General features: G+C 37.2%; 1 protein-coding gene across 1 annotated transcript in view; it reads right to left on the bottom strand.

The window, feature by feature from the left end:
* Positions 1–14,693, bottom strand: part of ME1 (malic enzyme 1) — a 160,981-nt gene that overhangs the window by 121,145 nt on the left and 25,143 nt on the right. Inside the window, exon 2 of the mRNA XM_032684168.1 lies at positions 199–332. Coding sequence (XP_032540059.1) covers positions 199–332 — 134 coding nt within the window. The remainder of the gene's footprint in view (positions 1–198; positions 333–14,693) is intronic.

Genomic DNA, 14,693 nt, shown 5'->3' with positions numbered 1-14,693 from the left:
AATTTTAAAGTCGGAGTTGATTTTTCGAAGAAAGCATTTCAGCAAAAGTATATATTTAACTTATAGATTCCCAATAATCAATCACCATAGCTTGAAAAAAAACCCCAAAATTTCATCTGTACTACCATAAAAAAAAAAAAAACACGTAAAGGACTCATGGTTTGGTAATTAGGATAAAGTTCCATAGCCATACTTTACCTGTCTAAATCAGATGTCAGCCTTTCGAAATTCTTAAGAATTGTAAAAACCTGAGCATCTTGACCAAGAAAGCAAGGTGGCAATAATCCATGAATATTCAACTGTTGCCTCTCCTCCAAGGTAAAAGCCATGCCCTGAAAAAATAAAAATAAAACCATGTATAGATACATACATGAGATAATTCATTTAAGAAAATTCTGTGGCAAATTATAGCACAGGTAAAGTTAGCATCAGAAAAACTATTTAAAATTACATAGTATTTAAAATTGTGCAATTATTTTGGAAAAGGATTTTATTGAGTCATAAGAAAACAGGTCTGTACAGTACAATAACTCCATCCCAGCACAGAACAAGGTAAGATCTCCCGACACCATAAGACTATTAATTGCAAAATCATTAACTTACAGCTGAAGCAGAGAGCAGTTGTATATTCTCAATCACTCAATTGCTGCTTTTTAATGAGGTCTGTCTGTCTAAAACATATTCAGAAAGTACCCAAGCTAGTCTGAGAAAGATGATGCCTTTACAGCAGAAATATGGCTATGGGTTTAGGACACTAGTATTGAGCACTCTGCTGAAGTTTTACTGTGCTGTGGTAACTACAGCCAGGCAGGACTGACAGACTGGATCAGACCTCTGACAATTTTAGGGGATAAAAAGAAATTTCAGAGGAGTTTCTTCCCTATATGACCTATGTATGCATTTGTTTCACACTATAGCCACCGACCGGTGGCTCCACAGACACGTTACAGCTCTCCTTTAGCATCACGCTGCTGCACGGCTTCCACTCCAGAGTCAATACTGGCAGATATGCAAGTGTCTTTGAGGTCTCTCTTAGGTTACACTAAAACTGTCTATAATCTTTGCAATATACTTATCATGTAGCTTAAACACATTCAGAAGTTCACATAGCAGAGATTAGGTAGCATTTATTACTCTATCAAGATGTCTGTGTGTGTGTGTACACACATATAAGCCATTAGACAGTTGCCTAATATTCTATACCTATCATACAACTAGAGAAAATACTTTGTTTCTTATGCAAAAAGTATTTGAGAAAACACCCTGAGATGTATCAAGAGTTAAAAATGGTAATGTAACGTTTCTGCATTTATTCTTCTGTGGAAAATAAACACTACTGAGGTACTTCCGTAACAACCTCTATAAACAGACTTTTAAAATTTCTTTGTTCATGTTACCATTAGAATTAGCTGCGTCAACAAGTGATAGGAAAAAACAGGTAAAGCAACAAATACAAAAGGTATCCTTCATTCTACATTTGCACTACTCTTTCTTTTTCAAGAGAACAAATCCAGTCCCATACACAAAGTTCTTCCTGCCTTTCACACAACACCTAGTGAGTGATACAAAGTGATAAATTCATACCAGTTAGTTTGATTACCTGGACAGGCTTCTTATTTTTTGTTTGTTTTTTTTTTTTTTCCTGTCTTTTTCAGAAATAGTCACCTCACAGGACTTACTCTTACAAAACAAAAGTATACTACAAAATCTTTCTGTGTCTTACTAGGTTACACTTCTTACACCATTTTAATCTAAATTTTCAAGTGGTTATGTCATTGTGGCTTGAAAAAATGTAGGTAAAAAAAACCCCAAAGCAGCTCCGTCACTCTATCTGCTTCATAATGCCATTAATCAAGTTGTTACCCTCAAGTGAAATGATAACTCAAAAAAAGATAAATACTTCATAATGAACACTTCACAAAACATCACACATTAGTAGAACGTGCTTCTCCCATATGAGACAGAAATGAAAGGAAACCAAGTTTAATAAAAGTCAAAAACTGTTTTGCTGTAGTTCTCCACGCATACAAGATTTCAAAGGTTTCCAAAACCGTACACAAAGCCTGCAATTTTTTCACTAATGAACTTTCAGTGACCGTAAGTGAGTGTCTTCAACTGCTATCACATTTTGAAAGACCATGGAAGAAGGGAGAGTCAACTGTGAATAATAAATAAATAAATTCCTCACAAGTTTATTCAAAGCTGATCCCTCTTATCTCCATTAGACTTTTTTTGGCTTAAAGGACCCACATGAAAGCTATACATGTGTGCTCACACGCACATAGACTTCAGAATCAGTTCCAAATGACTGGACTCCAGGGAGCTGCGTAGTTTTAGTGGATCTTTCAGTGCTGGCAATAAAGTGGCAATCCAATCATTCTCTGCATCTCTCCTTTCCTGTTTCCATTAGTCGAAAGAAATGAAAAAAAAAATTCTAAAAGTCTGTGTTTGCCTTCACTTTAGGAATAAGATACAGACTTTAATTACTATCATAGGGTTTCCCCTTGTACTGGAAAATATATTTTATTTTAAAACAGACACGTGTTACATCTTGCCAAGTGCCTTTTTTTAGAAAGTACTTCATCTTGTAATAGCCTATTTTCCACATATTACTACAGCTCCTCCAGTAAGAATTAATTTCTTTGGAGCATTACTACAAAACACATAACCCATCTACACCCCCTATGCTATATATAGTTTGAAAATCCTTTACATGAATACTCCTCTTTGGTAGAGATATTATGAATTTTTAAAATTTCTAAGATGGAATGTTAATTCCTCTTTCCTTCCTCAGATCTCATATATACTCAAAAGAAAAGAATTATCATTTAAATATTTCACCTGACAATTTAATAAGAGAAGGCCATTTTATGCAATAAGTGTATGCTATTTAATTTGCTTATAATTAGGGAAGACCTTAACTACCTAGGATTTATAGTTTACATCTAGCTTTCTTGCACTAGCCTCTCAGATTTTCTTTTTTACATTAGAATTCTTATTTTTTCCTGTTAGAATTGTTGTTTCCCAGCCATCCAGCAGAGAGGGCTCTAGGTCTAGCTTGGTTTACACACTCCTTTCCGTTCCTGAGAGGTATACTTTGTGCACACCTGGATGGGACAGATTTCCATCATCTAGCATCTCAACTATAATAAACGATGTGGACATTTTTATTTTACAGTCTGTATTACAAATAAATTTTCCAAGAAGAACAACAGTGTGATGAGCTAAAAGCAGTGTAAGGGCGAGATATTACTACCATAAGTATTAACCTTTGCCTAAGTAGTTTTGGTTATTCACTGCTTTATGCCTCATACACCATAGAGATGAAAAGTATAGTTATTATTAACCCTTCCAGATAAGAGTTTGCAATTTTTCAAGAGTTATGTTTCATACGCTTCTTTATAAGCTCTGGTTTTGGTAAAAACAAGTTGTTCTTCAGCCACCTCATTATTCTTCCTTTCTCACAAACCTTTTGGTCAAAACTTTGGGTTGGGGTTTTTTATTGCTCCTTAGGCATAAATAGCCTTTCATATTCTCAGCTGTACACAGAAAGTTCTCTGAGTCTGCCCTTTTTATTCTCAAGAAGTTTAACTCATTTCAAATACATTTAATTCTGAATTTTCCTCTCCATTTGTAATGTTGGGAAGTTTTGTAATTGTAGCAGTGATTTCTATTACTGCACATTGCTCAGTATTCTTTCATTATTTAATCTCTATTGGTTTATCAACTCAGCTCATAACTACATGTGCTCCGCCCTGACTCTCTTTTCCCCCAAAGCCCTCCATCTACAATGTTGTTCTAGTGCAGCTACACACACATCAATTCTCTTGTTCAGTTGCAGTACTGAAAAGCCATAAAACAGAATACACAGCACAGCACCCTCTTGTATCAGACAGCTTTTTGAACTGGCTTTTGACTAAATTTTCAAGCTGTGCTTGAAAAGACAGAGAACATGTTCAAAATACTTCAAGAGCTGTCTCAGCCTCTGTTCACAGTCAACAGAGACAAGTCTTATCTTTTAATACAAACAAGATTGCAACGACACAGTTTTTGTTCAGATAGAATATCTGAAGCTCATATAATTACTAGGTTTACATAAACTTCTCAAGAAAAAAAGAGTGTACTAAAGCAATATGTGCATCCTGTCCATGCACTAATGAGATTCAGCTTCACTAAAGGGTAGCCAGTATTCATTGCAGGGATCCTTCTCCCATTTCTTCCAAGACCTAGCCCTCCTGTTTTGTTCTAGTAGACTAAAACCGCCATTTTTAAAAACTCCTACTCATTTAGGAAGAAAACTCATTTCCTTCTGTTGGCCTCACTGCAGGTATGCCACAAAAATATCAGCTTAACAGCATGCAGAAGGAGGCTGGCTTAGAAGAGGAAACCATGCCCACATCCAAGGTTCTTGAACTCAGTGACTCTTTCCTCAGCCTCTGGCAGAGAAGATCAAGGCCTGTGTAAGACTTCGGGTCATCCCTGGGACTCAGTGGACAACCACCAACACCAAGCTCAAGTACCTGCATGCATATTTGAACTGACTGGATACGTGAAGGAGGAAGGAAGAAATGAAGAGGAAGGTAAAAAGGTGTAGCAAGGAAGTATATATAGAAGTATCATCTATTCTACAAGAAAGAAATCTCTGGATTGCTGATCTAAGATACTGCTACGGAAAAATTATCATCTCTAAAGTACTTTGGGGACGGCAGACAAGTAGGTTCATCACTGTCTCACAGTCCATCAAAAAGTGAAAAACCCTCTGTTAAAACAACTCGTTCTGCATATCTAAACCATAAAAGTGCAGTGAACCAATTTCAACAACATCATGAAAATAGTACACAAATTTGCAGGACTCAGATATGCTCAGCATCTGCTGCCATGGCTGGAAAGAGGAGAGATGGTGCCTCACTACCCCTTGCAGCCTCCCACCACAGCAGTTGGTAACCCTGAGCAGAGGCCAGGGATTGCTCTGTCAGTCAAAGCTCTGAGAAAACCCCACAGTTACCTGAAATCCGTGTCTGCTTGAGATCTGAATCATTTTTTTGAGCAAATGGATCTACAGAACCCTGCAATTCCATATTCTTAAAAACAAATGAACAAAAAAGAATGTGTAAATAAGATGAATGCTTTCGTCTGAAAGATCGAAAGCATTTTCCCATTACTGGAGAAGAGTTTTTTCCCCATTATGTCCCAAATGAAAAATCAGTGGCATCACTACTAGTTGCCAGTCACACATCATCCCACAATGCTTACACCACTTCATGCACAAGACTGTCTCCAGAAGAAATTCAACTGCAGAACCAGAAGCAGTCCTTAGGAAAACATGATCTTTGGTATGCATAACTGCTTGCAAGCAATTCTTTTGCTGGTCAAGCTTTTGCCTTCAGCATTTTTGGCTTCTTATACTACTCTAGTACTGTTATGAAGGAATCCAAGTCAAAATTAAAAAAACTAGGGTTTTTTAAGGAAAGCTTCTTAAACTGAGGAAGCAACAAAATATATGCATAGTCCTGCTAGGTATGAGCTACATGAAAACAGTTTCAGGCATCTAATATCATTAAGACCCTTTAGGATTAGAATATTTTAAAAAACCCCACAACCCTGCAAAATTTTACACATTCAAAGAAATTATGATAAAATCTCTATAAAAATATAGAACATATGATTTTTCAAGCATTTTAACCACATTTAAGAGTTTAATGATCTGCAAATCCCTTTGAGCTATTTTATATAATTTGTGTTTTTAAAAAAAAACACCTTACAAATGGGCAAAAATAAAGTTTTACAAGCATTTCCCCTCCATTCTGCATTTTTATTATCCAAACATGACTTCAGAGAAACCAGCTACACAGTTTTAATACTCCATGTCCAACATTCATTTCAAGACACAATACGCCAGGAAATACTTAGAATAACTAATCTGAGCACACACTCCATAATGAACTCATTCTGCTGAAAACAAATGTGGTTCATGGCAAGAAATTGGTGTTGGAGAACTACATATGGCTAAAGATCTTACTGCTAGTTTCTCGACCCATATTTGTCATGACTGCCAAAAAACATTACAAGCAGAGGTAGTCAATGTAGCTGTCTGGGTAAATATTTCTTCTGCAATCAGTGCTCTAGGCCAGACACGTCACACCAAGTATCTCTGTAGGTAAGGAGAGGGAGTAATTTTTTAATGTTTCAAATTCACACACAGTTTTCTGTTAAGGTGGTTTCCTTTGGACATGAAGAAAAAATTTCTCTGCAAACTGTCAATTTACATTAACGTAGAGCTTCATGTTTCTCAGGAACGATTTGTTGTAAAGACTATGCACAAAAGAAGGGCTCAAACAGCAGAATCCAGTTTCTTTTTTTTTTTTTTTTTAAATCAGTATTATTAAAATTTTAGAGAAAAAAAGAAATCCTTTCAAATGGTACTCATTAAGACTAGGGAGAAAGATAACAAATACAAGTTGATAAGAAGAAATTATATGATCATCAGCAGAAAGTTACCCCAGTTTGAAGATGTATAGCAGAGAGTTAAGAAATGAAAACTGAACACAAAAATACAAATTTTCTACTGCAATCCTCTGGTAAATCACACAGACAAAATCTCAATAAATTTTCAGAAGGAAAGAACGTCAGTAACCATTTATAACACACACATTAATTAAAGTAATACTAGACTGTAAGTAGAAAAGTCACTGTGACAGAACTGCCATCTTTTTCAAAAGTACAGTTATTTTCCCCCCAAACTGCTCAGATTCCCCTTTGGGCACACTGGTTAGCTCTGGATTATGCATTTTGGATTATGGTTTAAAAATCACTATACAAACGAGCAATTAACAATCCATTGGCTTGTTTCGCAGAGGAACTGTGGGTTTCCTGTCTTTCTACAGCACCTAACACACAGGTCTTGTACAGGCCTTAGCCTACAGCTAAGATCCCTAAAATAGCAGTGAATCCTGCTAAGTGTTTTCACTGGAGTTTGAAAAGCCAGGTACGTACAGGTAACTACCCTGGCTGGGACAAGGAAAGAAAAAGTTAGAAAAGGAGGACTGGTGAAATGTAAGCAGCAGAACCCAGTTTAGATACAGCACTTGTGCTCCTTTCAATAAGCCCTCATGCACAGGCACCCATCAGGACCTGTGAGACTGTGAGGTATGCTGAAGGTAAATGAAAACAAAAATACTATAGTTGATGAGCACAGTTCTAAACACACAAGAAAAGAAGGAACTGTCCGAGTTTCAGCTAAGAAACGCCAAAAGGCAAAGGTTTTATTTTATGCACTTTTTTTAAACACAGTTTTTTAATTATTTTAAGTTGAAGAACTATATTCTCACATTTGAGATTTATATTTCAAAGCTGTTTTTCTAGAGTTGTGGTAGATCTGCTGTAGTGTGTTGAACACACAATGTTTTATAGTTTTCAGGAAAGCCAAGTGACCTGAAGTATATTCACAGCCCAATTCTAAGTCCATAGGATTTTCAAAAGCAAATTTACACAGTCAAGTCAACAGGGGAAACTGAAACAAAAGTCTAAACCAGCTTCCAACAAATAAAGCACAAATAAATACAGTAGCTAATACACACACCCATGGACTTATGACTCAAAAGAAATGCAGAAGGCCAAAAGGAGATCAGACTTCTCTTGGCAAATTCATCATGGGAACATGTGGGCAGCTTGGCAGCCATGCAGTGAGCTGATACAGTGATTGCATGAAGCGTGATTCAGACCAGCAAATTAGAAATGACACAACACAGCATTCTTATTTGAGCAATCCTTTAACCTACTGTAAACAATTATCTGAAAGTAAGCTAGCTAACCTATTTTAAGAAACTATGTGTACATATTTGTTTTATTATACATATTATACATAGTAAAACCTTTTTCAATTGCATAATCTCATCTTAAATTTGAGAAATCTGTATTACACAAACTGCAGACAGCAACAAATAAACAGCAAAAGAAGTCACCAAGATAATAATAGGTAAAAATATACTGCATATTGTGGTATAATGTAGGATGATGAAGTGGGTCTAGTTAAGATTCTAAATTTAGATTTTCATATGCAATCTAGGCACCTATCCTCCCATGATAATTATAGGATGTATAGTATTGATTAAAATAAAAAGTCTAAAGACAGATAAAGCTCACTCTAGAATAGGTACCTTGCAGTCACTCATCCAAATTGCTCCAATTACTATATTGACTATAGACCAAATTCAGATTTGCACACATAAGCACTTACTGTCAAGTGGGAGGGTCAATGGTATCGGAGCAATCAACACTGCTCATTATGGCAATAGTATTAACTATAAATCAACTGCATAAGAGGCTTTCACAGCACCAGTTGACAGCCATGCACAACACTGTATCTCAAGGAGCACTAGTTGCCTGGATGTGGGCTGCTACATCAAGCCTCAACTGTCCTTTTGACTCTTCAATCCACAATCCACCAAAAAATCATCTTACTCTGAATCATTCATATTACTATGGGGATTTTTAATCTCAAAGCAACCAAAAAATTGCTAGAGCTGCATTTGTACACTTTCAACCAGAGCTGGCTGTCTCAAAAGCATGTAATTTTAAAGCCATAAAATAAGTTACAAAGCACAATACATAAGGGGATAGCAACACCCCACCTCCCAGACTGACAGACCTGTAGGTCTTACAGCACCTACAGATGAAATGATTTAGATGCTCAGGAAGAGATGTGTTAGAGCAAGGTCTGCAGAGATTTCCAGGCTCTCGCTTTTCATGTGAGAACAATTTTGCAGGCCAGAAGGTATGAGCTGATGTGAATGTCCTCCATAGGTCCCATGTCTGAGGATGGAACAATAGTTTCCAGCATAAGAGGCAACACTGTGCCTGCCAAGAAGCAGTGTGTGAGCTCTCCCAAGATCTGCACAGCTCCTGAGCCTGGTCATGCTGCTGACTCCATGAGAACCAATAAACTCATCACACCCTGAGTCACCAGCTCTGCACAAGGCCCTAGCATGCACTCTCCTCAAGCTGAACTCAGATCACAACCAGAAAGGCAGTGGTTGCTGCATGCAGATAAGGGTCTGTGGAGAGATACCTGACGAAACAAGGTGCCCTGAGGGACTTTCTGAATACCCAGCTCGAAGGTACATTAGTACAAGCCTGGCTTCCCAGCAAAGAGGGGAGGCTGCGCTCCCTATTATGGCTCCTACCTGGGAGCTACAATGAACCTATGCATGAGCAAACTGGGACTTGAATCAATGGGTGCAGTTATGTGCTACTAACAGCAACACCTCGATTCTGTTTGTTATAGCAGCTAAATTAATAAGAGGTATACTAACAAGTACTGGTTGTGATCTGTGCTTCCTCTGACTCAATCCCCTATCCAGCACCTCCCACCAGTGCAGAAAGATCTATCTTGGCTCTCTTGGTTGCCCCTGGCAGACAAGACCAAACAGCAGCATGAAACACAGCTTAAACTGTAGAGTCAGAGAAGATGAACAAATATTCAGATGTTGGGTTTTGGGGGTTTTTTTTGTCCCTGGCTATTTCTGAGCCATCTTTATTTGTTTAAAACTCCTTTGGGTTGTATTGACCTTCAAAGATGCCTATTTGGGAAAGCTCTGGCTACAGGAACCACTCTGGAAAGAGACAACAGCAGTTTACCACATCACTTACAAAATTATTGAGCATGTTCTTATGACAGATGTTAGTTTTCAACACAGATTACCTATGCCATAAATTAAAAACACTGGTTGTAAGCCACTTGAGAGCTCTAATCCCCTGGGTGAACCATGGTAAATCAATCTGGAAAAGGTAATAATCTCGTTAGTTACTGCCTTTGTCAATATTGTCTTCTAAAGATGTATCAATGTGCAGTTTTATTTTCAGATATATAATTTATATAATAATAGTATATTAAATTGCAATTTAATTCATGATAGTGATTTTTTAAAAATACAGATGTCACTAAGTTTTACTATACCGTATCTGAAATTCTACTTAAAATATTGGTTCAGTTGTATAGTAGATGCTATGAGTCAGTACCCTGTATCTCTAATATATAACTCTAATCAAAGGATGCCTGCAATGCTATCAGTGGAATAACTGACAAGGTATCCCTATTTATGGAGGGAATTTAGATGAACATAGTATCAGGTGACATAAAATATATTGTTAAGCAGAATGATTACAAATAAAATGGCAAATAATAGCTCTCTAACTGTAATAATTTTACAAATAAATACAGTTGCCAGGCATGCAGTCTCCAATACGCAATGTTTACATTTGTAAAATCAGGTCTTATTCAAGAGTCAGTCATGTAGGTTGGAGAGGAATTTCAGTAACTGCCAAAAATTCCATCTGTCTGAAATAAGTACTTAACCAAATACAGGTTAGTAAACCCTGAAATCCCAGGGGAATTTGATAAACCTCATATGCTTAACAGATTTTATTGTTGCCTTTCAGGGATTAAACAGATTATCAACTACTATATTCTGGTCTTCTGACAAGACTAAGCAACTAATTTCATTAGCTTGATAAACAATTAACACAAATAAATATTTTAAATACTGTAACACAGAGTTGCATAGAGGAGAGCAGAGACCCATCTCAATACTGATTTTCTCTTCTAGTACTACAATGGTATCCATCAAATCTAAAAGAATAGCCTAAAATAATGCAACAAAAAAGGATGTGAGCAAAAATAGATGATAGAAGGCACATCTGCAGAACTACTTCAAAAAAGATGCACACTTGAAGGCTTTTTCAGTGGGCAATTAAAAAAATAAAAGCTTTCCACACAGATTAGCATACCTTAAAATTGTATTTTCAAGCATCTTCCTAATTATGGCAGCACAAAAAGAAGTTAATCTCTAATGAGCAAGCTATGAAGTGCCTACTTGTCTTGCAGATGCTGACACATAAGTGACTGCAGTAAACCTCATGTTTCATACTGGGTAGATGCTTTTCCTTGACTCACAGCAGCTCCCACCTGTGTGGTCCTCAAGCTGAAAGACATTGGAACAGCTCCTTCCACACCTGCAACAGTACCAGCCTCATTAGCTTGTAAGGATTCTCCCTATAGCACCAAAGTGGTGACAGGGAGACTGGTCAGCCTGGTGAATTACAAAGATTTGACCTGAGAGCCGAGGGCACTGAACTGTGTCAAGTGACACCAGTTACACAGACTACCAGACTACTCAGGAGTAGGGTATTGTGTCTAAAAGTTACGTGTCTACTCAAAATTAGTCCTCTGGGCACCCTCCACAGACTAGGAGGAAAGACTGAGTAGGACCCTAGGTGGTACCCTTTCTTCTTTTTTAGTTCTATAATGTAAAGAACTATTTCAGACAAAATGTGTGAAATTAATACTTTCCATTGTCACAGGCAACCCAGGATTTCTATTACTACAATCTGGTAATACGATCTATAAGCCTTTCAGGCATACACAGACATTGTATATATTGCACACCTATTGACCATTTCCCATTCTACAGATTGCCAACTTACTCTTCCTTTAATCACCTCAGTCTACAAGCTGGTAATACATGTATATGTGAAAATAGCAAAGCCTATCCAAACCCTTTGTTTTTGGGGAGCTTGTTTCACCTAACTTTGGCATTTTTTCCTCAGAATTTGGCAGTACATTAAAATCAATGTAAAGTAACATGCAAAATTTACACTCTGAATGCACTTCATCTATAAGCACAGCCTTAACTGCTATCCAGAAAGTAACCATTCCATTTTTGCTGTAACAATAAGCATCCTACTTGCAGCGTTCTCTTGTAAATAAAAGTCTTTTTCTTCTTGCTGAAGTCACTGAAAATTCATGTAATCATGAACAATGTGACAAAAAAAATTGCCAACTTACGACTCTGAGTAAGCTGACTAGTGGGTAGCAACAGATTCTCTTTTTTAATCCCAAAGTGAGCATTTCACGTTGTGCACAGGAATGGTTTATTACTCTGTTTACATCCTTTTTTTAAAAAAATAAATAAATCGAACAGGCTTTAGGACAGAGGCCCATTTATTACTGGTGATCATACAGCATTTGCTTCAGAAGATGTTAACCAGGGGCTTCAGCTGTAGTTCTGTTCTGTATACTATTTTTCCCCCTTTCTTTAAATACTTTACCCCAGAGGCACTACCATCATCACTAATGGGCTCGGTCTTGAACAGTGGTGGGTCCGTCCTGGAGCCAGCTGGCACTGACATGGGACAAGCTTCTGCAGCTTCTCACAGAAGCCACTGCTGTAGCTGCCCACCCCTCCCCTGGCTACCCAAACCCACACAAACCCAATACATAGTGAAAGAATGTATAGATACTTGAGCTATATCTTCTGTCATACATTGTCTGTTAGTTTTGCTCAGTACAATGAAACACCTGTTTTCGTGACATGGCCTTTCTTCCATTTTGAATTCTTAAACACTCAGAGTAGCCATCAGTAGCCTCACTCATTACTAGAACCACAGGGCAGGATCATCACAGCATCTGAAATACCAGCCAAGGGATAGAACAGTGCACGTAACTGTCACACAGTTACACCTCTTCCTGAAAACTGTAAGCTTATCTGAACTTTGCTACAATTTTGTTTGGTTCTATCCCTTTAGATTAAGGCAGGAGGAAAATACAATTAGGGAGCAGATTGACTAGGAAGGCAAACCCTGAAACTCAACAGGAAAAATAAGATACAGCCGGTGCAGAATTTTAGTGTGAGCTCTGATTTTGTAAGTTAAAACTGTTATTTAACCAGTTATAGAGAGAAGGCAAAGTCATGCAGCAGCCTTTGACAGCATGCAAAAAGTTAGTTGATTGAGGGAAGATATCTACTAATGGTAGAACAATTCCACTTAAAACTGCTGTACCAGATTCATTCATACAGCTCTGCTTTTGCCAAGATACAACCTGTGTATCAATAGTATCTATTTGCATAGAAAAGATCAGACTGAAATGAATCATGGAAAAAGCCGTGATAAAATGGGGTATATCACTTTTCTTTTTATTTGACTGCTCTCCAAAAAAGCTTGACTCATTAAAGCAGACAGCAGATTAAAGAAAAGTGAGTATTATGGAAATAAAATCTAAATGGTAGTTAAGGAAACCAGCCAATATGAACCATCTGAATTTGCTATCAGGCACATAACAGCTCTGTCTGAAAGAAAATTCGCGACAGTGAAAAAATGACAAGAATCCTCTCCCAGTAAAGCCAATTAATTTCAAGTTGCTAATGTTTTCAAAGCAAACCAAGGATTTAGTTGCCCTCTTATCTAACTGTGCCACTCACAGAAACTCAAGTCTAAAACAATATGAAAACAAGAACTAAACAGAAAAGAAAGAACAACAACAACAAAAACACCCCCAAAAAAACCATTATATTAAGAAACCTATTTTCTTTCCGGATGTTGAAAAATGTATCCTGGCAGTAAACATTAAACACAAGACTATTTGAATCTGAAGGAAATTTTGCTCCTCAATTCCAACTTTTCATTCCAATTTGCTAGTAACTAATTATGCAGACCAACTACAAGATTTTTCTAGCTACCTAACTGAATAACTGCTGCCTTTCCTAAAGGAAACTATGGTGCCAGATCCATCACTAGTACAAAATTAAAACAAATATCTCGTTTGATCCTAATCATTAACCACTGCTCTTGATAAGGTTGTTCTGCACACACTGAGCTAGCAGATCTATAAATACATCATCTTCACAACATAGTATGGAGCAACCAGGAATACAGAAGAGGAAGAATTTTGAGATAAATTGGCAAAACACTGTATTTTCAGACTAATAGTTACGGCATCTCACAAAAAAAAAAATACTTCTAACAGAGTTTTTCAAGTCTTACATGGGGTCCTTAAGCTTAAGGTGTTACTTGCAACATATTTTAGGCAACAGTGAGAGATCTGCTCAGGTTAAGAAAGATGATGGATCATCAATTTTCATCAGTTTCATAATCGATTAACTATAAAGTAAGTCTGTCCACTTCTTGAAACCTATCAACAATCCAGAGCAATGTCAATCACCCAGTAACACCAATATTAAGCCCCCTTCATGCAAAATTGAACAAAAAACACAGTAACAAAACCAACTCAGAAAGGCATTTGTATTCTATTTACTAACCTCTACATACAAATGAGCACACTAAACTTATTTTGTGAGTTCCTAAAGTTCAAACTGCATATTAGCATCACTCATTAGATGGAAACATGCAAAAAAGCACATAAATAATAAGGGCTATATCAAAGAAACCAATCCTCTCCACCAAAATCCTAGCTGAAATCCATGATGCAGTGGATCAACAGGTCTTGAGCAAGAATCACTTCTAGCCTCAACCTCCCTTATCACACATCAGAAAGCCTCCTTTGGGGCACATTAACTTTCTGGACATTGTTATGCAAATATTCAGGTGAGTGGTGGTTTGACATGAGAAGTGCAGCCACTTCTCTGCCATTTTAATTAAACAAAGTTTAGTGTTCACCAGGCACCTGATGGTTAAAAGACCAGCTCATGAAGAAAAGCATAGCACAGAAGTACTAATTTTTCTAGTGCAGGAAACGTAGCTGTAGCCATCACTGGGGATTTTGTTTCATTAGTTTTACTATTTCTACACATATATGAGACTATATCTTATTTCCAGTCTGGCAGTAGATAATATTCAAATGCATTTGTTGCACACTATTACAAGAACTCCCACGTGAGTATGTTAAGGATCTGTGTTGT

Source organism: Chiroxiphia lanceolata, chromosome 3 (assembly GCF_009829145.1).
Source record: "Chiroxiphia lanceolata isolate bChiLan1 chromosome 3, bChiLan1.pri, whole genome shotgun sequence".
Classification (NCBI taxonomy): domain Eukaryota; kingdom Metazoa; phylum Chordata; class Aves; order Passeriformes; family Pipridae; genus Chiroxiphia; species Chiroxiphia lanceolata.
The sequence above is the reverse complement of the archived record's forward strand: the minus strand, read 5'-3'. Positions and strand labels throughout refer to the sequence as shown.